The sequence below is a fragment of the Bombus terrestris genome, chromosome 14, assembly GCF_910591885.1.
Source record: "Bombus terrestris chromosome 14, iyBomTerr1.2, whole genome shotgun sequence".
NCBI lineage: Eukaryota > Metazoa > Arthropoda > Insecta > Hymenoptera > Apidae > Bombus > Bombus terrestris.
Window position 1 is genome coordinate 6,863,171 of NC_063282.1, and position 22,516 is coordinate 6,885,686.

Consider the following 22,516-nt stretch of genomic DNA (forward strand, 5'->3'; position numbering starts at 1 on the left):
GAAATAAATTTCTGTCAAATTTTAGTTAATAAAAATTATTGTATGTATATTTGTTTTAGGTTATGTTCATATAACTTTTAGGTTAGTATCGTCCTAAAAATATACTTTATGTAAGTCATTACAAACTGTATAGCAGGTTGGTTAAAAAATGTGCATACAATATGGCAAAAGTAATAAAAAACACCTCGTAATTTCAAAATTTTCTTATAAAAACGTAGTTACATATCATAGACCCACGAGGTATAGACATTACTACTTAGTCATATCATGTGCTTTTAAATATACATATATACATTAGATTGAAGTGACCTGTAGAAGTGCATTTCTCTACTCTAACGTCGGATATAATGTAAATTTCTTTAATTTAGAGAAAATAGTTTGTAAATGTCTATAAAAAGATTTCTTACTTCTTGAAATCAATGTCTTATCCTCATATAACAATATTATTGTAAGTGGATTCATTAAACTCTACGACTATATATATTAGGTTAGGTCGTTTTACAAAAATATTTGCATCTTCAGTCTTACAAAACATTAATTCGATTACAGGTTTATCGTGACACAGCAAATGTGTTTAGAAAAAAAAGGTAAATAGTTTAATCATTTCACGTTTTACATTGAAATAGAATGACATCATAAATTTCTAGAAAAAATTGTTTACTGTTACACCTTTTTTTGTAATTATTCGTTAATGCGAAATGATGTAATATGAAATTAATTTATATTATAAAAATATGATGTTATGATTTATCTTATGTTTATAAGTATGATATTTTTGATTATGATATATTTTAGTTAATGTCGATGTTAATGTGTAAAACTATATAAAAATATATGAATTTTATGTGGCATTTGAGTATCTAGTGATATTCAGAATTTTTTAACTCTAAACATAATAAAACTTATATAATCTCATTATGATACAGTATTTTATCTAAATATAAGCTTTCAATATACATATAATGTATCTTATATACTTTTTCAGATGTTATCAATAAATTAGAAGTTACAATGAATTAAAATAATTGTGAACGAATTAAATAATACGCTGATTAATAGTGTACACTTGTAATATAATAACAAACATTACCGTTAAAGGATTACTTTTATGACCTTCTAGAAGAGTGGCAAATTTAAGTTTGAAAGAGTCAAAGATGAATACTACGATGACTTACTGTCCTCCAAATATTACCTTTTCCGATATTTGGGTGGATCATGGAATGTCTAAATGCTTCATGGACACTATCAGTATTGCAATTATTTCTTCGTATTTATTAATTTTTGGTACAATTCAACTTTGGATGTATCAGAAATATGGGACAGAAACTGCTGCAACTTTATTACCTAGAAATAAATTGTACAATATTCAAAAATTCTTCCTTTATTTTGTTCCAATACTTAGTGTAGTAAGAATAATTCTACAAGGAACAGTTTTGAATGACAATAAAATATATGGTTACATGGTAACGGATTATGTTCAATTTTTATTCTTAATAATATTCTTTAATTTTAGAATATAATGAATTTTAATTTTTAGATTCTCACAACAGTATTAACAATAATTGTGTATCCATATTCAATATACATACTAAAGGTAGAAAGACATAAACTGTTACCAAGTGTGCCACCACAAGGACATGGACTTGTATTATTGGGCTTTTGGACTTTAGCATTTGTTGCAGAAAATGTTGTTTTTGTTAATATTGGTAAAGTTGAATGGTGGTTTCATTTAAACACGTAAGTTTTAGAGCAATAAACTTTCTAAATACTCACATGATTAAGGATCTATCTATATTTGTTTATTATATCTGGTGAGATGATTCTTATGTATGTGTGTGCTATTTACAGATTAACAGACCAGATTGAGATGGCACTGTTCATTCTACGTTATGTTAGCAACCTTATTATCTTTGCTCTAGGTCTCAAAGCTCCAGGAATAACTGGCAATACAGATTCTGAATATCATACTTTAAATAATGATCCAGCTCCACGGTCAAGATATTATCAAGGTGTAAGTCATTGAAATATATTCTTAGTGGATAATTTGAATTTAATTGAAAAAAGGTTTTGTAATCGCTATTGGATTAAATAAAAGGTTTGAATATATAAAGCAAATGAAATTTGTTATATCAATATATAAATAGTTATCTGTTAAACATTAATTATTTATTAAATTTTGTGTTTCATGATAATATAGTTTTGACACTATTTTCAGAGACCCGAGGATACCAGTTCTACGTGGAAGAATGCATGGTATAAGATAAAAATTTTGGCACCATTCTTATGGCCAAAATCTTTCATGCTCCAACTCCGTGTTACTTTTTGTTTTGGACTACTTATATTGGGACGTTTAATAAACTTATATGTCCCAATTTATAATAAAAAAATTGTGGATAGTGTCACCGACATTCCTGTATTATTTAGGTATACAAAGTTTTCATTAAGATCTTACAAAAATAAATAAATAGGTATATTTCATAAAATGTTTAACTTTCATAACAGGTGGGATCTTATATTAATATATGTAGCATTCAAATTCTTACAAGGTGGCGGCACAGGTGGTATGGGGTTACTAAATAATCTTAGGTCATTTCTGTGGATTCGTATACAACAGTACACAACTCGAGAAATTGAAGTAGAATTGTTTAGGTAAATAATCTTTTTTTATAGAATCTTTTATACTTTCATGTTTAATCTTTATATTTAAATATTTTTTTAGACACTTACACAGCTTAAGTTTACGTTGGCATCTAGGAAGAAAAACTGGAGAGGTCTTAAGAGTTATGGATCGCGGGACAGACTCTGTAAACAATCTTCTCAATTACATCTTGTTTTCAATTGTTCCAACAATTGTTGATATCATTGTAGCTATTGCATTCTTTGTTGTTGCTTACAACAAGTGGTTTGGTTTAATTGTATTTCTGACTATGAGCCTTTATATAGGTAAATATTATATCTTTAACATTTCTGTATCCATTATTAAAATCACAGAATTTTTATTAAATTTCAATATTTTTGTACATTAGTTGCTACAATCTTGGTTACTGAATGGCGTACTAAGTTCCAGAGACGCATGAACTTAGCAGATAATGCTCAAAAAGCACGAAGTGTAGACAGTTTACTTAATTTTGAAACTGTTAAATATTATGGGGCAGAATCATATGAAGTCGATAGTTATAGAAAAGCAATATTGGAATTCCAAGCTGCAGAATGGAAATCAATGATAACATTAAATATTTTAAATACTTTACAAAATATAATTGTTTGCAGCGGTTTACTTGCTGGTTCTTTACTTTGCTTACATATGGTTAGTACAAAAAGTTATGCCAATTGTTTCAAATTTAAATATTTAACAAGTAAACAAACATATAACTTATGATTATAGGTTATAACCAAACAAGGTTTAACCATTGGTGACTATGTTTTATTTGCGAGTTATATCACTCAGCTTTACGTGCCATTAAATTGGTTTGGAACATATTATCGGTCAGTATTTATGTCAGTATTACTTAAGCGTCAAATTATATTACCTATCTTAAAATAATTATATTTATTTATTTTAAATACAGCGCAATACAAAAAAATTTTGTTGACATGGAAAATATGTTTGATCTTCTGAGAGAAGATCAAGAAATTATTGATGCTCCAGGTGCTGGTCCATTAATAGTAAAACGTGGCTTACTAGAATTTTTGAATGTGACATTTAGTTACACACCTGAAAAAGTTATATTAAAAAATGTTAGCTTCGTCGTCCCAGCAGGAAAGACTGTTGCATTGGTTGGGCCATCTGGAGCAGGAAAATCTACTATTATACGACTATTGTTCAGATTTTATGATGTGGAACAGGGTGCAATTTTGATTGATGGTCAAAATATTAAAACCGTCACTCAGGATTCCGTGAGACGAGCTATAGGTGTTGTACCTCAAGATACAGTATTGTTTAATAATACCATAAAGTACAATATTCAGTATGGACATATCGAAGCTATAGATGCGGATATAATATCAGCAGCTCGAAACGCCGACATTCATGAAAGAATTCTTTCATTTCCAAATGGTTACGATACACAGGTATGAGTTTGGTAATAAAATTATTCTTAATTTGTTAATGTCTCATCATACTTATTTTATTTGGTTTATGTATAGGTTGGTGAAAGAGGTCTCCGTTTAAGTGGCGGAGAAAAACAACGCGTTGCTATCGCACGTACGATACTGAAAGAACCAGCGATCGTACTTTTAGATGAAGCAACAAGCGCACTTGATACGCAAACAGAACGTAACATTCAAGCAGCGTTAAACAAAGTTTGTGCTAATCGAACAACTATCATAATAGCACACAGATTATCTACGATAATACATGCCGACCAAATTCTTGTTTTGCAAGACGGAGAAATCGTAGAGAGAGGCAAACATGAAGAATTGATTTCTTATAATGGAAAGTACCATTCCATGTGGCAAGCACAATTGCAAAATGATCAGGAGGCTACCAAAGATTCAAACGATGACGCTCCAGAAAGCAAAACAATAAAATCATAATTACGTTTAATTTTATTCTCTAAATCTAATAATTGATTTTTTAAAAATGTATATTACTTATCTGTTTGTGAAAACTGACAGAAATCTATTTATATCAAGTTACTTACATGGGTAACTTACTAAAAAGATATAAATTTAAACAAACATATACATTTTAATTTAATATCTATTTTAAATTTATATGAAGAATTTGTGATAGTAACTTCTTAGCTCTGTAGATAGTTTACTATGATCAGAGCATGATACGTATGTATGTATAGAGTTATTATTGAAAATAGTCTAATTATCGTAGATGAATATTTTTGCAAATGTCATTGAAGTTTCATTTTCTAAAAGAATGAATAAACTAATGTTTATGATAACTAGAGTTCCTCATCAGTTCCATACTTAGTTGTAAATAAACATTGTTACTCAATTGTTCACATTTATTTGACACCATTTATTGTATCAGAGACAGATAATTAAAATTTATCACAGTTAATTTCTTTATGCAAGTTTAATAACATTAAGCGCTTTGCTCTTCAGGCTGTGTTCCAGTTTGCATAATTTCAGATGCAAATGCTCCATCTGGTACCCAACCAGATTCATCAATCGGAGTTGTTACAGTTACTTCTTGTGCACCCCAAAAATAATAACTTGTAAAAAATAACCATACTAGAGTGTACACTACCTAGTAATATAAACAATTAATAAAAGCATTATCTTTATATTAAATTTTGTAGTAAATTTGCATTTCAGCTTTCTTAAACCACTCGTCTTAAATTTTTAATAATGTTACAGGTAAAATTTGCTTGAGATGGAAAGAATTACTTTGAAGGCGATTTTCGTTTCTTGTGTAACCATATTGAGAAATCATAAATGGAGTTTTTTCATTTCTATCCAATTTTGATGGTAGAATTTTCACAATATTTTTTTCTTTTGTTATAAAAGAATAATTGAAAAATACTCAATATCGATTTGTAAAATTTATACCAAGTTTTACATTTATAAATTTTTTATAAAACTTGAACACGGTTAATTTTAAAGGACGTATCCATCAAAAATTATTTATAAACAACTGACGTACAATAATCTAACTTAAACTGATCACTAATCTCAATGGTAACGTATGTGTTGTGTGTCAAGATGTTTGCATATGAATAAAGATAATAGATCAAGTAGAATCTTTCTTTTATTATGAATAACTAAGAATGAATAGCCTTGGTTTAAGCTTGATTTTAAAAATGGGCTGTATATGCTCAAAGGAAACAATAACGATAAATTCAAGAAAATACACGGTTCGTGAACATCTTGGAGAAGGGTAAGTCTAACCATGAAATCAAATGTTATATATTATTCTAAAGCTTATTTATTTATACAAATTTTATATAGAGCCTGTGGCCTTTATTTTAAAATACTTTATATCATATATTATGCTTGCATTGTTAAGGTAAGTTTTGTTATGTATTATTTAACCTAATTCATGTCACATTTGCGCTGTATGAAAATAAATTTTTCTAAGTTATATGTAGATGCATTTAATTTAATAATGAATATCATAAATTATTTTTGTTGTTTGTAATATGATTTTAATGCAATTTTAGTGGATTTAGCACTGTACTATTGGTAGAAGATACAATAACTCACAAGAAGTATGCCATTAAAAAGATCATTTGTCATGGATTAGAAGATCAGAGATTAGCAGCAAAAGAAATAGAATACTATAATCTTGTAAAACATCCAAATATTATAGAATGTATTGATTCTACTTATAAAGGAACAGCAGATCCTATTGCTAATGCAACTAGTGAAGTACTAATTGTTTTACCATATTATCATGTAAGTTATTCTTACATTAAAATATATATTTTAAGTAATATGTTTATCAACTTTGAATGAATTAAAATATAAATGTTTTTGTTCTTAGAGAGGTACCCTTGCAAATGAATTGGAAAGACGTGCTAAAAATAAGGATTACATGAGTGCACTAGATATATTAAATATTTTTTTACAAATATGCGAAGGTGTAAAAGCATTTCATGAAACAACTCCAGAACCTCTTGCTCATAGAGATTTAAAGACTGCGAATATTGTTCTTGATGATGGAAATACTCCCATTTTAATGGATCTAGGTATATTTAATTTATTATAATATTCAGTAATAAACAATGATTATTAAATCAAGATTGACTTCTGTAGGTTCTGTAGCTCCAGCCAGAGTTAAGATATGCGGTTCACAAGCAGCACAAACTTTGCAAGATTTAGCAGCTGAAAGATGTTCAATGCCATATAAAGCACCAGAATTATTCAATGTTGAAAGTTATTGTATGGTAGATGAACGAACAGATATTTGGGTAAGATCAATAATTCTTAATTCTAAATATATATTCTTAATTCTAATATATATTGAAATATATATATTGTTTCAGTCATTAGGATGCATTCTTTATGCATTGTGTTATTTTAAATCGCCGTTTGACGCGGTATATGAAAGGGGAGATAGTGTTGCTTTAGCTGTAATGAGCGCAAATATTACATTTCCAGAAGATGCTCCATATACGGAGGTACAATAATACTTAACTACAATTATTAGATTTTCAGAAGTTTAATGTTTAATTCCTTTCATTTTACAGCAAATGCAAAATTTGATTTTATCAATGTTAAAGGTAAATCCTATGGAACGTCCTTATATATACAGTGTTATAGAAAACGTACAAGATTATATCTCAAAGTTAGAAAACAAAGTATAATCATGTAAAAAAGCAATAATTTTAATATTTATTCAAACATTTATGTACAGGCAATTTTTTATACATATGTAATGTTTATTGTCCTACGAAAAGAGAAATGCAATATTATAATGCAATAACACAAAATGAAAGTTTTAAACAGAACAACTGGAAACAATTGCATTACTTTGATATATCACTTTGATATATTTCATTCCTGAAAACGAGAAGCAAGACATTTATGAAATAAGAGAATAACTTTTTCAAGCAAGCGATTTATATACATTTTAAATATGTAAATATCATCATTTTAAATTTTAAATAATAGTCTAGATTTATAACACATTTATATAGTATTATTGAAAACACAAATACGATAATATATGTTAATATATATAAAGAATATTGTTAGCTATCTAATTAACTACCAACTTTTACACATAAGTTGACTTAAACATATATTACTTTATACACTGCTGCGAATCAAGCATTTGTTATAAAAATACTAGGGGCCATACATTATTTAAATTCAGAGATAAAATATTGTTCTCAAAGCAACAATCACGTAATGCAAAAATGTTTATAACTGTATATATTTTTATATATATAATGCAATGAATTTTTTTTTCAATTATGCATATTGAATGAAAATTTCTTGAAATTTGATAAAATAAAATACATCTTTGCATTTCTTGTTGGAAGTTTTCAAAATTCACGTAACTAAGCTTATTGTATGCAAAACTCGACAACATATTTAATCTAAGATTTACGTGCAGATAGTGGTTGGAAGAATCGTACGATATGACGTATTACTGCTACGTCACGAATACGTCATAGTAACCAGATAAAGTTTGGATATATTTGTATATCGTTAATAATATTTTCCATTAATTTGATGTAACCTTATCGTAAAATAAAATTTGTGTTTTATTAATTTATCAAGAGAGTGATTAATACGGGAGCGTGAACAATGTGATTTTGATCGTAAGAATGCATCAATAATTTTGAACCATACTTCACACCGGTAATGTCGCTACAGTAATTTAGTTTCTTTTTCATGAGTTTGTACTTTAAGTAGACATTTCTCACTTGTTTTCCAGATAGTGAAGGCTTCCCAAATTACTTTTTATATCATCATCTGTGTGCACAGATTGCAATTCGTAAGTAATTTTATATGTATAATATATTTATATATATGTATAATATATTTATATATATAATATATATATATATATATATATATATATATATATATACATACATACATATACACCGAAATAAAATTTTTATTACTTTCCATAGTAACAAACTAACCTTACATAGAGCCCAAAGTAAAGAATTCTTAATTTGCACCTATAAAAGATCTAGGAATCTAACAATTATATCGTTACAAATTTAATAATGCATTCAAATAGGTTTTCAATTACTTTTTGTTATAACAAACTAACCTTATATGAAGGTAATTTCATAAGAAACGTTTCCGATAACAAAAATTTAGCAATTTAACAATCTTTGTCATTAACGTATTTACAATATTAGAATCGAAAATGGATTATTGAATTGACACTAGAAATAATAGAAGTGATTCTTTTTCTTTTTTATTCGATGTTAAATTTGTTATGCAAAGTATAATTTTTATCAAACATTAGGATAACATAACCTTAGTTTTTTATAATTTTGAAAATAGTACAATTTCTTTATCTATTAAAATCATTTAAAAAGATGTTACTTTGTACTGAAATGTATAATTTATATAAATGTTTAAACAATCTAATATTTCATAAGTTCTAAGCACGATTTTTATGTGCTTCCTTTTGTTAAATCAAATTTATAAGAATATGATATATTCAAATTTCAGTCTTATCGTGACGTAGCAAATGCTGATGATTTACGCAAGAAATCTCGTGTGCTGCTATTATGCTGCCATTATCTGGTATTATGAATTTCAAGCAAAAAGCGGCATAAGTTTATCGTAAAGGAATTATCCAACAATTTGTTTATTAGATTTAACATTAGCAATTCTCATGTTTGTATATATACATCTTTATATATATTTTTTCTAATTTCCGTAGTTTTTCCCGTTCTTTTTTTTCAAGAATTGTCGTTAAGTATTATTTTGAAGAGTCGGTAACTTGAAAAGGTCAAGGTTAAATTTCAGTTCAATGTAGGCGACGATCACAAGTAGAAAGATAAGCACGAAACTTTCATGAAGCTATTATTAGTTAAATTTGGTCGGTTTTGTGGTCAGGAATAATTTATAAATTTTCTTAGCGCCTTATAACCTACAGATATTTTTAGAAATGTAGATGTTCATGAAAATTAATATTTTTACGGACATAACTGTAGAAATGAAATCAAAATAGATTTTTTTCAAACTAGATTTTCTTCTTTTTAAATAAGAATTAGAAATAAAAATATTAATTTGTATAAATAACTAGCGTATGTAAGTACTATACTACATGTACGCACACCTGTAGTTATGAAATTACGTATCAACGTTTGATATTTTGTAAGAGAAATTTAAGATTATATAAGATTTTAATCAGAGATTTCAACTGTATTCAATAAAGTTAATATAAACTACTAGATATCAAATTGTATAGTAGATTTATCTGATGATAAATTATTTAAAAAATCAATAGATAGTGATTTACTATTACCTTTTCTAAGCTGGTAACTTAAATAAATGAAAACGTGATTATCATGAAATAATCGCTAATAAAGCGATGCCAAGATCTGATCGTAAGAAAAAATTCGTCATATAATAAATAATTGATATGAGTTCCTAGATATTAATTCGTAAGTTCAATCAACTATTCGTTTTTTGTTTTAATATACAAATAAACTTCGTAATTAAATCATAATTATTAATTAATGCATTAACTCATTCATTTCGCCCTTAAGTTTTAAATTTAATAATTTTCTTGTGTACTATACTAACATTTAAAGATTAATATTTTTTCTATATAAATTCATTAGTTATGGTTAAATCTTCTTAAGTATATACATATCTATTAAGTATATAATATCTTTAATGTATTTTTAAGTACATTATACAGTTATATATTGTACAGTAATTTCTCGAATGATTAAATCGTGGATTAATTATATAATAATCAAAAGAGTCTAAAAACCTTTATTATCTGTCCACGTGGAGACCACTGATCGCGTTATAAGTCACGTGATGAATAGTTAATTCTCGTATGATTCTTGAATTTGAACATTATAATTCAAGCTGCAATATATGTAAAACGAAATCAAATGAAATTTATTCAATTCTCTAATAAATATTGCATTATCATCTCGTAGATACACTCACAAGATTTTCATTATATTTTATATCCGCGAATATATGACACGTAACTTCCGTACACGTAACGCTTTTAAATTTAAATGTATATGAAAGAAGAAAAACTAAAAATTTTCTCTTATTAGATAATAACAAACTAATAGATACGATATATCGATAAGTTAAAGAAAATTAGATATACAAATTTTTTCTTTCTGATTATATTTAAACAAAAGAGAAGTATGCTAATTATTAACTAAATGATAAAATATAACCAAAACGTACATGAAAGATTGTTAATTAAATAAACAGATTAAATATTAGAAATTTTGTAAATTGGAAAAAAGTTTAGGAACTTCAGAACTTACAAGGTTATGAACTAAATATTTAGATAAATTTTGTACAATTTTTTGTCCAAACTTGCAAATGAATTTAATTCGCGAAATTTTAAATAAGAACTAAAAGAACTTGTCGCCATGATTACATAATTCCAAGTAAGGGAACACTTTTATGTTCTAATCTTTAAATTGTAAAGAATATAACGCATGACACGGAGAAGAGAAAAAAAACGAAAATGGGTTAATACGATCCGTGGGAGAAAAAAACAGCAGAATCGTACGATATCTTGAGATATCGTCAGCTTTTGGTCTTACATATGCGCGCAGTGTCACTTTGAACATTCAGTCAACCGCCAGCGGTTTTGTGTGGCAGACATTCTATGTTATCCTTTGAATAGGTTACAAAATTTAGTGCGACAAAATATCAATTTTTTAGTCTACATAACGTTTGTTTAATAGGTGGAGCGTAAAAGTGAGTGTAGTTTCATTTTGTAGTTTTTTTATTATATATTTATTTTTCTGTGATTTCATCAATAATACACTAAGCAATAGGAATATATTCAAATTTCAGTTCATCATTTTGATGAACAGAAATATTTTGTAGTATTTATATAATTTCATTTAATGTAGACTTATCAATAAAATAATATAGACTATTGCAATATAGAAAATGAAAAAATAAAATATGATGACGTGAAATACCATGTAATCACTAGTGTCAAAGTGAAAGTGTTTCTACGAGTTTCTCTTACTCTGCTATATTTTTATGCGATCGTTTAGACATGGACTTCTTGTGACATGGATGATGGTCTTAATTAGATTTTCATGATTGGATTAATGAAATATTGAAGTCATTATGCTCAGTATTGCCTTGCTAAGTGACTGCTAGTCGGGACCGAATTTGGTCAGTTAGCAAGGGAAGATATATATCAGGAATTTCGCCTCGGCATGAAATAGATAGATAGGTACAGACAATGATGCTCGATAACCTTCCCGAGATACCAAGTTTCTAAACTCAATAAATTATTGCTTTACTGGAAGAGTAATATAAATAAAATAAGTAAATTTTTTAGAAAATTTGTTTAATTGCGAGAATTTGTAATAGAAAATTATTAATTATATTAATTTTTTCTTTTAAAATAAAAATTAATAGTTTTTAGCTTCCTATTCGAATACTTACAGAAATCTTTTACGAATATATGTTGTAGTGAATAGATTGTAAATTTTTATGCATTTATGAGAAATTTGATGGTACAAAAATGCATAGATAATATACAATATGAACAAGTATATAAAATGTCGATTGTATAATGTTATAGTTTTTAGTAGATGGAACAATTTTCTACGTAGATTTCATTTTTTAAATTATATTTATAAAAATATAAATTTGCACAAATATCTGTAATTTATAATTATAGTAATGAGATTCGACTATCATGGTCATGTTAAAGTTTGAAACGAATTTGAAAATGTACATACAAGTCACAGCATATTTAGTGGAAATACATAATTCGTAAAAATCATACAAGTATTTAAATATTAAATTATTCGTTACATTAATAAGCTGAAATATTCAGTGGAACCATCTGTAACATTTATTATATATTTAAGATACCTGTATTCATACTATGTACTAATTTTTTATTAAATAAATTTGCAAATAAGTTTGCATTAAATATTTTGTAACTTTTATATATACATATATATATTCTTTTAGATTCATTTCACATTTTATCAATATGTTTTATATAAATGTTTTATACAACACACAAAATACATAAAATATAAATAATATAGATAAAAGATTTCTGTAGTGTAAGCCATTCTATTGCAGTGCTTACTATTAAAATACCGAATTAATAGAACTTATTTTAAATTATAATATCGTTTTTGTGTACATAATTTAGTATAATATATCAAATAATTCAAAAATATTTATTCTATGTTTCTAGTTAATCTTCGCAAAAACAATTAAAAAAATTTACACTTTAGGAAAGTGGTATGATTAGCGGCGGTCAGTTAACAAGGCACTAGTATATTTTCTCTTTTGCAAATCTCATTTGAATTTATAATTTTTCTAGTTGTTCCTGACTGATAGTGTCTATCTTGCTCATACTTTACATCAGTATTTTAGATTTTGTTTAGAACGTTCTATGTAACGTTTTATATATAAACTTTATAATTACGATCTTCTAGAATAAATTATAATTTATAATTGATAATTATCTGTATATTTCATAGATTGGAGAAGTTCACTAAATATTTGTTACATTCGAGTTATTAAATATATTAAAATCTTTTGCTTTTATCTATATTGTTAGGTATTAAAATAATAAGTTTTTTATTATTTGTAATTTTTATATTACAGTCTGATGAATTATATCATGTGTCTTATTATATATGCCAAGATGTGAATATATTGCAGATAATATACTTCGATGATTGTGTAACTTCGAATGGTTGTTGACAAAAACGCATATATTATTCAAAGTATATGACGTAAAATAGAGGACGATTCGGGAAGAGAATATGACTACAAACTTTATTTTATAATTGTCTATTACATTGAATTTGCCGATATTTTAAGAACTTTTATTAATTCTTCCTAAATTAAGGAAAAATATTAGAATCGTTTTTTGTAAATTTTTTCGTGAAAAAAAAGGTTGGTTTATGATAAAGCTAAATAGTAATTATACTATTTCAATAAATCCCTTTTTATGGTGTCTGTAATGCAGTCAATCGACTTTTTCTTACAATCGTCCAATTTAAATTCTCGAAGCCTTATAAAACCAAATATTATTTCATGTATTTTTTTTGGAAACGTATACTATAATTTACCTGAGTTTCGAATTTTGAATAACAAAATATTTTTCTTTAAGCATTGAGAGCAAAAAGCTATTCGAAATAAAAGCTTAAATTTTTTATGTTTTATAATAGGTTTCCATTAACACGCTTTGTATTTATTTTTAGGAACTCTTAAAAGATGTCAGCGAAAGCAATTCGTGAAGCAACTGGAAAAGATCTCATTAATCGTAAACTTCCTTCTGGCACAAATGCAGTGAAATGTCGGTTTGTGACCATTACAGGAGACACAAATTGGACAGACATTGTAAATGAGCATCCATGGGTCCAAACTGAAAAATTAGTGGTGAAACCAGATCAATTGATCAAACGGCGAGGAAAACTTGGACTAATTAAAGTGAATGCTGATTTGGCTGCCGTAAAACAATGGATTGCAGAAAGAATGAACAAAGATCAACAAGTGGGGAATACAACTGGAAAACTAAGAACATTCATCATCGAGCCTTTTGTTCCTCACAAACAAGTAAACTAATAGGACTAGACTATATATATACTATGTAAACTAATGGAACAGATATTAATAGAGCTTTCATTTGTAGGAAGAAGAAGCCTATGTTTGTATCTATTCCCACAGAAATGCTGATACCATTTTATTCCATCATGAAGGTGGTGTTGACATTGGAGATGTTGATGCAAAGGCCTTGAAATTAGATGTACTTGTTGGAGAAGAAGCACCAGATCGGTCTACTATAATCAATAAATTATTAATACACGTAGCAGATGACAAAAAAGAGTAAAAATATGTCCAAGTATATTATCTTCTCATTTTGCATACAGTTCTTGGTAATGAATGTTCATATTTTTTTTTCAGAGTGATTGGCAAATTTGTAGAATCTCTATATAAGCTTTATGTTAACTTATATTTCACTTACTTAGAGATAAATCCATTGGTGGTAACAAAAAATGGAATTTATATACTTGATCTCGCTGCAAAGTTGGACACAACTGCGGACTTCATCTGCAGACCTGACTGGGGAGATATCGATTATCCACCACCATTTGGAAGAGATGCTTATCCGGAAGAGGCCTACATCGCCGATTTAGATTCTAAATCTGGAGCTAGCTTGAAATTGACTATTCTTAATCCAGCTGGTCGGATATGGACAATGGTTGCTGGCGGTGGTCAGTAGAAGCGCACAGCAGTATCATTTACGTGATTAATCGAGTTTATTCTAACAAAATTGTGATTGTCAAATAGTTTGTTTTATTTCAACAAAGGTTTGTCGCTTTCGGTTGCATGTTTCATTTTCTAATCACCTTCGTTCCAGGAGCATCCGTGATATACTCGGACACTATTTGCGATTTGGGAGCCGCGAATGAATTAGCTAATTATGGAGAATATTCTGGTGCACCTAGCGAACAACAAACTTACGAGTACGCAAAAACCATTCTGAGCTTGATGACAAAAGAAAAACGGCAAGAGGGGAAAGTATTGATCATTGGTGGTGGTATCGCTAACTTTACAAATGTGGCTGCCACTTTCAAAGGTATTGTAAAGGCACTACAAGAGTACCAGCCTAAACTCGTAGATCATAACGTAAAAATATTCGTAAGAAGAGCGGGGCCTAATTATCAAGAAGGTCTAAGGTATAAATACATTTAAATAATGTAATTCTAATTGTCATATTTAGCAAATATTTAACAAATGATTTATATGTCGAATTCTAGAATTATACGTGAAGTTGGTAAAAGACTCGGTATTCCCGTTTATGTATTCGGTCCAGAAACTCACATGACAGCTATATGCGCGATGGCCTTAGGCAAAAAGCCAATTCCAGATCCTGAAGCGCAGGAATTTTCAACTGCAAATTTTTTGCTACCATCGGGACAAGATGTAGGTCCTTCAGCTCCCTCTGCTAGTGCTTCCTCTTCACCCACTAAACAGTCCAAACTAAAAGCAAGCGACTCTGTTGACGGATCATCACACAAACAGCTCTTTAGTTGTAAAACCAGATCCATTATCTGGGGAATGCAAAATAGAGCTGTTCAGAGTATGTTAGACTTTGACTTCGTTTGTCGTAGATCCGAACCATCTGTAGCTGCCATTGTATATCCTTTCACGGGTGACCACAAACAAAAATTTTACTGGGGTCACAAAGAGGTATAATTTAAACAATTGTTTTCATTTTATTGAATGAAATTTGTTGAAAGTATATTACAATTTCTTTTTTTAATGATAGGTACTCATTCCTGTCTATAAACAAATGAAAGATGCTATGACTAAACATACAGATGCGGACGTTATGGTCACGTTCGCATCCTTAAGATCCGCATACGAAAGCGCTGTGGAAACCATGCAGTTCCCTCAAATTCGAACGATTGCTATTATTGCTGAGGGAATACCTGAGAATATGACGAGAAAGTTAATTTTAATGGCGCAACATAAAGGCGTTACTATCATCGGTCCAGCCACCGTTGGGGGTCTCAAACCTGGTTGTTTCAAAATTGGTAATACCGGTGGAATGATGGACAATATTCTTCATAGTAAACTTTACAGGCCTGGCAGGTACCACCATTGTTCATTATATTATACTTTTTCTCAAATCTTGCTTTATACTAAGAAATTGTTATTTTTAGTGTTGCATATGTCTCTCGTTCCGGAGGTATGTCTAACGAACTAAATAATATAATTTCCAAAGCTTCTAATGGAGTATTGGAAGGTGTCGCAATTGGTGGAGATCGTTATCCAGGAACAACATTTATGGATCACATTATACGTTATCAAGAAAATCCCGAAGTGAAGCTTATAGTACTTCTTGGTGAAGTCGGTGGTGTGGAAGAGTATGAAGTATGTCAAGCACTGAAAACAAAGAGAATTACAAAGCCATTGATCGCTTGGTGCATCGGTACCTGTGCCAGCATGTTCAATTCTGAAGTACAGTTTGGTCATGCTGGATCTATTGCTCATAGCAATTTGGAAACAGCTTCTGCCAAAAATGCTGCATTAAAAGAAGCTGGTGCTTTTGTTCCTGACAGTTTTGATAGCTTAGGTGACTTAATGCAGACTGTTTACAATAATCTTGTGAAAGAGGGAGTAATAGTACCTGCACCGGAAGTTCCTCCTCCCACTGTTCCTATGGATTACAGTTGGGCTAGGGTATGTTTAACTATTGCATTATTAAATTACATATTGGTGTGTATACATATGTAAGCATCATGAAAAACATCCTCAACTTAATTCTTTCTTAGGAACTCGGTCTGATACGAAAACCAGCTTCATTCATGACTTCGATATGTGATGAACGTGGCCAAGAATTATTATATGCTGGAATGCCTGTAACAGAAGTTCTTAAACAGAACGTAGGAATTGGTGGTGTAGTTTCATTATTGTGGTTCCAGCGGTGCTTGGCGCCAATGTATTGTAAATTTCTTGAAATGTCTTTAATGTTAACAGCTGATCACGGGCCTGCCGTGTCAGGGGCACATAACACTATTGTTTGTGCAAGAGCTGGTAAAGATTTAGTTAGCTCTCTAGTATCTGGTCTTTTGACTATCGTAAGTAAAAGAAAGAAATTTTATACTATGTTATTCACTTTTATGTATTACTTTCCTGTAAGAAATAATATTAATATTTGACAAAAATTTTAATCACAGGGTGATCGTTTCGGTGGTGCATTGGATGGTGCGGCTCGTATGTTCTCTGAAGCATATGATGCTGGATTACATCCACAAGAGTTTGTAAATAATACACGTAAGAAGGGCAAACTCATAATGGGTATTGGTCATCGTATAAAGTCTATAAATAATCCAGACATGCGGGTAAAACTCATTAAAGAATATGTAATGGAGCATTTCCCTGCCAGACCGTTGGTAGAATATGCACTGGAAGTTGAGAAAATAACCACGAGTAAGAAGCCTAATTTAATCTTGAATGTGGATGGTATAATTGCCTGTGCTTTTGTTGATATGCTGAGGAACAGCGGAAGCTTCACAAGAGAAGAAGCACAAGAATATATCGAAATTGGTGCTATAAATAGTTTATTTGTTCTTGGTAGAAGTATAGGTTTTATTGGTAGGTATTCTTGGCTCAGTGCAATAATGTATAAAAAGGTACCCACAATGCTCAAACAATATAATTATTTTATTATTGCAGGTCATTACATGGATCAAAAAAGGTTGAAACAAGGTTTATACCGACATCCTTGGGATGATATTTCTTATGTATTGCCAGAACAATATAATTGAATTCATCTTCCATTTACATTATTTGTCGTAAAAGCATAATAAATGTTGCGTATTCATTTAAGAAATTTAGATAGTTCTGATGGTTATGTCTTACATGTTTTGCTCATAATTGTGAAAAATTAGAAAAAGTACGACGTATGTTTGGTTTGATATTAAATGTTATAATATCAATGCATAAGTGAAAGCTCTTGTATGATAAATTAGTTTTTCTTGTCGCTAGTCGGTTATATTCGATATAAATGCGATTTTAAACTTAAGTTGGTGATTACCAGAACTTAGATAGGAATACGTGAAACAGAAAAAATTAGTTTTACAAATAAACATTCCATAAAGCATTTGTAATGTGGTCAGAAAACAGAACTTGAATTGAAAATATTTTATAATCGCTGATTAATGTGCAGTACATTACTACTTTATTTTTCATAATTATAATTCATGGAAGATTATAATTCACATAATCTTTTCTGGTTTATAAAAATGTCAATATTATTTTATTTAGAGAATGTTATTAGGTATACGTGCGTGCTTAAACATGCGTACTTGTATATTATTATTACATACATATGTATATATGTATGCATATATAAACATGTGCTGTATGCACATATTACATATATGTATATGCTACGTTAACAATTTTTTGCACAAATTAGTTTATCACGTATATATAAAGTATGTAGGAAATAATAAATACATGTGACTTTAAGTACTATCCTTCTCTTTTAATATCTTACAAAATTTAATATCTTAACTATACATAGAATATAGAAAATAAGTGTTCTACACACGTATGTTTATTAATAAGTATGAAACTTATAAAAAAGGAAAGCAGGTAGAGTTATAAAACTAATTCAATTAGACTTCAAAGGTGGAAATTTCAGTTCAACTATTTATGAATACTACAAAATAAGGAGAGCAGAAATATACCATGAAGAAGTAACTTAATATTTCCTTGCAATAATACATCTTTTAACACATTTTTTTTACAGTAGTAAAATATATTTACGTATATGTATAAAATACCCTCATTTCATTCAAAATACCACCTATAAATAGAACTTTGAGATTCTGCTAAAAGATTCTGCTGTACAATGAGAATTTTGTTTTAATTAATGCAATTTTTCAAAAAATTTGTATAAAATTTGGAACAATACTTATTTTTCACATTCAACTTAAAAGATAAATAAAAAATTCGAGATTTTCTAACTATAATATACATTTTACAAGAATTGTTCTAATCAATTAACTTCGCAAAGGTACTAATTTTGATAAATTTAATGAATTCTGCAAATGAAACAAATTGAAAGCATTTTACATATTATTGTGATCGCAGACTTTACCATTAGAGAAACTATATAATAGTTCTCAACATCACAAAATAGTGAACATTCAAGTACACTTAAAAAGAAATATATCTTTATTGCGTTTCTGGAATATCATCTGCTGCTGTATTAATAATTCGCTCACGATCAGTTGGTGGTGGTTTATGACGGCCTAAGCGATATCTACATTTTCTTACGAGTTGAGGAATAATAACGTTGTTATAACAACACATTCCAATGAGTAAAACAATGAAGCCAATGAGCTAAAAATTAAATAGGTACACGTTCATATGTGACTTGATTTTAATTTTAGATGATACAATTTCATTATCAATAGAAAAAATCAATTATAAAATTTACCTGTAAATAATGGAAGGCTTGCCACCTAAATGCTAAAGAGAAAGCCCATATGATAATTGTTCGAACACTATCTAATATCATCCTTGTTGTAGCACCAATTTCTTTGGTAATACTAATACCAGCAAAGTTAAAAAAAGCTATGCTGAATGATATACCTGTACGAAGATCATTTAAAAAATAAATTTTAATAAATAAGAGTAAATATGTCCATATATACTAACCAACTATAGCCATCAGTAAATAACCACTATTTCCAATCTGGATGAATGCATCTTTAGTAGCCTCAAGGGTTCCTTGCGAATTGTCAGCAAAAGGAGGTGGGACATGTATAAAGTTAAGGGGAATCATTATAATGCATATAGTAATAAATCCAAATATACCTAAATAAAATATATGTTTGTTAGAATATATTTTTATGTACTAGATATTTCAGAAACTTGTATTTCAGAAACTTGATAAACCTTCCCAGCCAACTGCTTGCAACGCTGGTATATTTTGTCCTGCTATGAACTTTTCTTCTATCACCATTTGAACAGCAATTATAACCTATGATAATAATTATTACGCAAATTAAAGCAATTTTATTATAAAAATGTGTACATTAAAATATAAAAATACAAATATACAAAATATATAAAACATATAAAATGAAGTTTTACCTGCGCACATATGATAAGTAAATCTCCAGTTAAAATAGAATTTGTGCTGACATCTGATTTTTCCATAATTATGTCACTGAGCCCAACAAGAGCTAAACCAATTATAACCATTACTATACCTAACCATTCCCTACTAACTAGTTTTTTATTAAGAAAACCCATTGAGAGCACAGCAGTGAATATTACAACAGCACCACGAAGCATTTGAAAACTACTAGCATATGTCATATTCAAGCCGACATACATAATAGAAGTAGCACATGTATCACATAAGGCAGGAATCAGTAGAATAAAAGGATTAAATACATGTGAGCCTTTAGTTAACGGATTGTTGTCCACAGAATTATCCTTTAATATGATAAATTCAATTTTAGATATTTTCTATTTAATAAATATATGTATATGCAATAAAAGATGCTTACTCCTCTGCGACTATAATAATGATAAAGGACTTTAAATACTAAAAGACACATCATCTCTCCAATAAACATGAAAGATGATTGCATAAAAGGATGATTGAAATGCCTAGGTTGACCATTTTCATCTGGTACAACTTGTTGATCTGCATATCTAAAAATATAAATTTAATTATTCATAATTTAATAGTTTGACAATTAATTTATTTACATACTTTACAGATAAAGTATTAAAAGATCCAGTAACAACCATAAGTGCTGCTAAAATACATTGATAGCGTGTCCATGCCATTTTTAAATAGTTCTATAATCTCTAGAAACAAAATTTATAAATTTATAAGAATTTATTTATAAGATATATTTATAAGAAAGTTATACATTAAAATTATAGTGATAATTCAAAGATATTTTAAATAATGATAGTATATACAACGTTAAATTTATATCTGTGATTATTAACTCAATAAAAATGAGATAATGTGATAGTATGCTTTCAAACAACAAAAGAATGTAAATGCTTATTCTCAGTAATGAATATAATCATTAGCTTTCATGAATATAATAATAATAATAATAAATCATGAAATATGTTTCCTACAAACTTAATACTTCTAATTAGAGCATCAGAAAAGGATTTATTTTAATGTAACAATAATTAAAGATAATTTTCATATTTTAAAAAAGATATATGTTTATATATTGATATTGATTAATAATTGTAGAAATTTTATATCTTCATATTCATAAACAATATTATAAAATCAAATTCTTCTAAATTCTATAATACAATAATTACTTGAAAATTTAAGGTATGTGTACTAATAGGAAATAAATGATTCATGACTCATTGCACGAAGATAAAAATTTATAAATGTCAAAGGGAAGACGAGCAAATATTTTTATTACTACAGCACAGCTCACATCGTACAATAATTTAAAGATTAATCGAAATCATATCATTTATTCCAGATAAGTAAAAATTGAAAATATTGAGATTTTCCGAAAATAAATAACGAAAAGCTCATAAACGTCAGATTATATCTTCAACAAACAAGAGATTATTATAATATTGAAATATAGTTATTACCCAAATAATTAAGATATAGATAATTTTTATGATATAGATTCCTAAATATATAATAGTAAATACGATAAAAATGATAATTTTCAAAATTCTTAAGCCACAGTTATATGTATGTATAAAGTGTAAAATTAAGTGCATTTGTCGTTAGAATAGAATTAGTGAATAATATTTTGAATTTTTAAAATAGTATTACCACTATTATAAATTATAATAAACCACTATTATAATTTATAAAAAATAAGGCAACAAATTCGAGTTCATTGCACGGAAATGATAAAGGCACGATAAATAGACATCACCAGAGAAATGGTGAAGGTAGCACTGTTAACTGTTACTCACGTTCACGTTATTGAAGGAATAATCTGAACATATCAATCTCAGCATTAAAGGTTCTCAATTCCAACAATTTTCTATATTTTGCATGTTAAGCGCGCAATAATATATTTGTAAATATTTCATTCTGTTATAATTAGACTATGAAATTCTGAAAATATTTAGAAGTTGCAAGATATTTGACGGAATATATATATTTTATATACATACACATACATACATATGCATAAAAGTGTATTTATATATTATATATTTTGCAGAAATCATACAAATATTTAAACAGGTAATTATCCACAATATTAACAAGTTTCAGTATTCAGTGGGATCATTTTTAATACTTGTTATATGCGTAAGATGATTATTCATACTGTATATTAATTTTTTATTAAATATAAGATCATATTATTACGAGATTATATATAAT

General features: G+C 28.3%; 4 protein-coding genes and 1 long non-coding RNA gene across 9 annotated transcripts; 3 read left to right on the top strand and 2 right to left on the bottom strand.

Annotated features, from left to right (window-relative positions):
* Positions 1 to 306: 306 nt before the first annotated feature.
* On the top strand, positions 307 to 4,898 carry LOC100652256 (ATP-binding cassette sub-family B member 6). Its single transcript, XM_003400854.4, has 12 exons — positions 307 to 448; positions 550 to 587; positions 986 to 1,463; positions 1,538 to 1,737; positions 1,849 to 2,011; positions 2,216 to 2,424; positions 2,503 to 2,649; positions 2,720 to 2,943; positions 3,027 to 3,307; positions 3,386 to 3,486; positions 3,570 to 4,071; positions 4,147 to 4,898. Exons 3-12 carry the CDS (start codon positions 1,155 to 1,157, stop codon positions 4,534 to 4,536), a joined length of 2,526 nt encoding a protein of 841 aa, XP_003400902.1. The 5' UTR covers positions 307 to 448; positions 550 to 587; positions 986 to 1,154; the 3' UTR covers positions 4,537 to 4,898.
* Positions 4,899 to 4,954: 56 nt separating this feature from the next.
* LOC125386316 lies at positions 4,955 to 5,487 on the bottom strand. Its single transcript, XR_007226348.1, has 2 exons — positions 5,347 to 5,487; positions 4,955 to 5,206 (listed from the first exon to the last, which is right to left on the bottom strand). It is a non-coding gene; the product is annotated as an uncharacterized LOC125386316 (long non-coding RNA).
* A 104-nt stretch (positions 5,488 to 5,591) lies between these two features.
* On the top strand, positions 5,592 to 8,182 carry LOC100649473 (serine/threonine-protein kinase 16). Its single transcript, XM_012316349.2, has 6 exons — positions 5,592 to 5,836; positions 6,120 to 6,354; positions 6,443 to 6,647; positions 6,715 to 6,869; positions 6,945 to 7,079; positions 7,149 to 8,182. Exons 1-6 carry the CDS (start codon positions 5,727 to 5,729, stop codon positions 7,263 to 7,265), a joined length of 957 nt encoding a protein of 318 aa, XP_012171739.1. The 5' UTR covers positions 5,592 to 5,726; the 3' UTR covers positions 7,266 to 8,182.
* Positions 8,126 to 18,624, top strand: LOC100650219 (ATP-citrate synthase). Of its 4 annotated transcripts, XM_012316347.3 has the most exons (12): positions 8,126 to 8,268; positions 8,345 to 8,404; positions 13,842 to 14,196; positions 14,273 to 14,466; positions 14,545 to 14,855; positions 15,002 to 15,320; positions 15,402 to 15,834; positions 15,914 to 16,239; positions 16,311 to 16,830; positions 16,923 to 17,228; positions 17,328 to 17,745; positions 17,827 to 18,624. In XM_012316347.3, exons 3-12 carry the CDS (start codon positions 13,855 to 13,857, stop codon positions 17,916 to 17,918), a joined length of 3,261 nt encoding a protein of 1,086 aa, XP_012171737.1. In that variant the 5' UTR covers positions 8,126 to 8,268; positions 8,345 to 8,404; positions 13,842 to 13,854; the 3' UTR covers positions 17,919 to 18,624. The 4 variants fall into 4 exon arrangements, with proteins under 4 accessions (XP_012171737.1, XP_048267980.1, XP_003400885.1 ...); XM_048412023.1 differs by having other exon boundaries at positions 8,267 to 8,404; XM_003400837.4 differs by lacking the exons at positions 8,126 to 8,268; positions 8,345 to 8,404 and adding an exon at positions 11,185 to 11,343.
* Positions 18,625 to 18,842: 218 nt separating this feature from the next.
* Positions 18,843 to 22,241, bottom strand: LOC100649783 (solute carrier family 35 member F6). 2 transcript variants are annotated; one of them, XM_012316345.3, is made up of 8 exons: positions 22,099 to 22,241; positions 20,891 to 20,988; positions 20,682 to 20,829; positions 20,260 to 20,607; positions 20,062 to 20,146; positions 19,822 to 19,980; positions 19,601 to 19,755; positions 18,843 to 19,503 (listed from the first exon to the last, which is right to left on the bottom strand). In XM_012316345.3, the coding sequence occupies exons 2-8, from the start codon at positions 20,965 to 20,967 to the stop codon at positions 19,336 to 19,338; spliced, it is 1,140 nt and encodes a 379-aa protein (XP_012171735.1). In that variant the 5' UTR covers positions 20,968 to 20,988; positions 22,099 to 22,241; the 3' UTR covers positions 18,843 to 19,335. The 2 variants fall into 2 exon arrangements, with proteins under 2 accessions (XP_012171735.1, XP_003400723.1); XM_003400675.4 differs by having other exon boundaries at positions 21,953 to 22,100.
* Between the last annotated feature and the right edge of the window lie 275 nt (positions 22,242 to 22,516).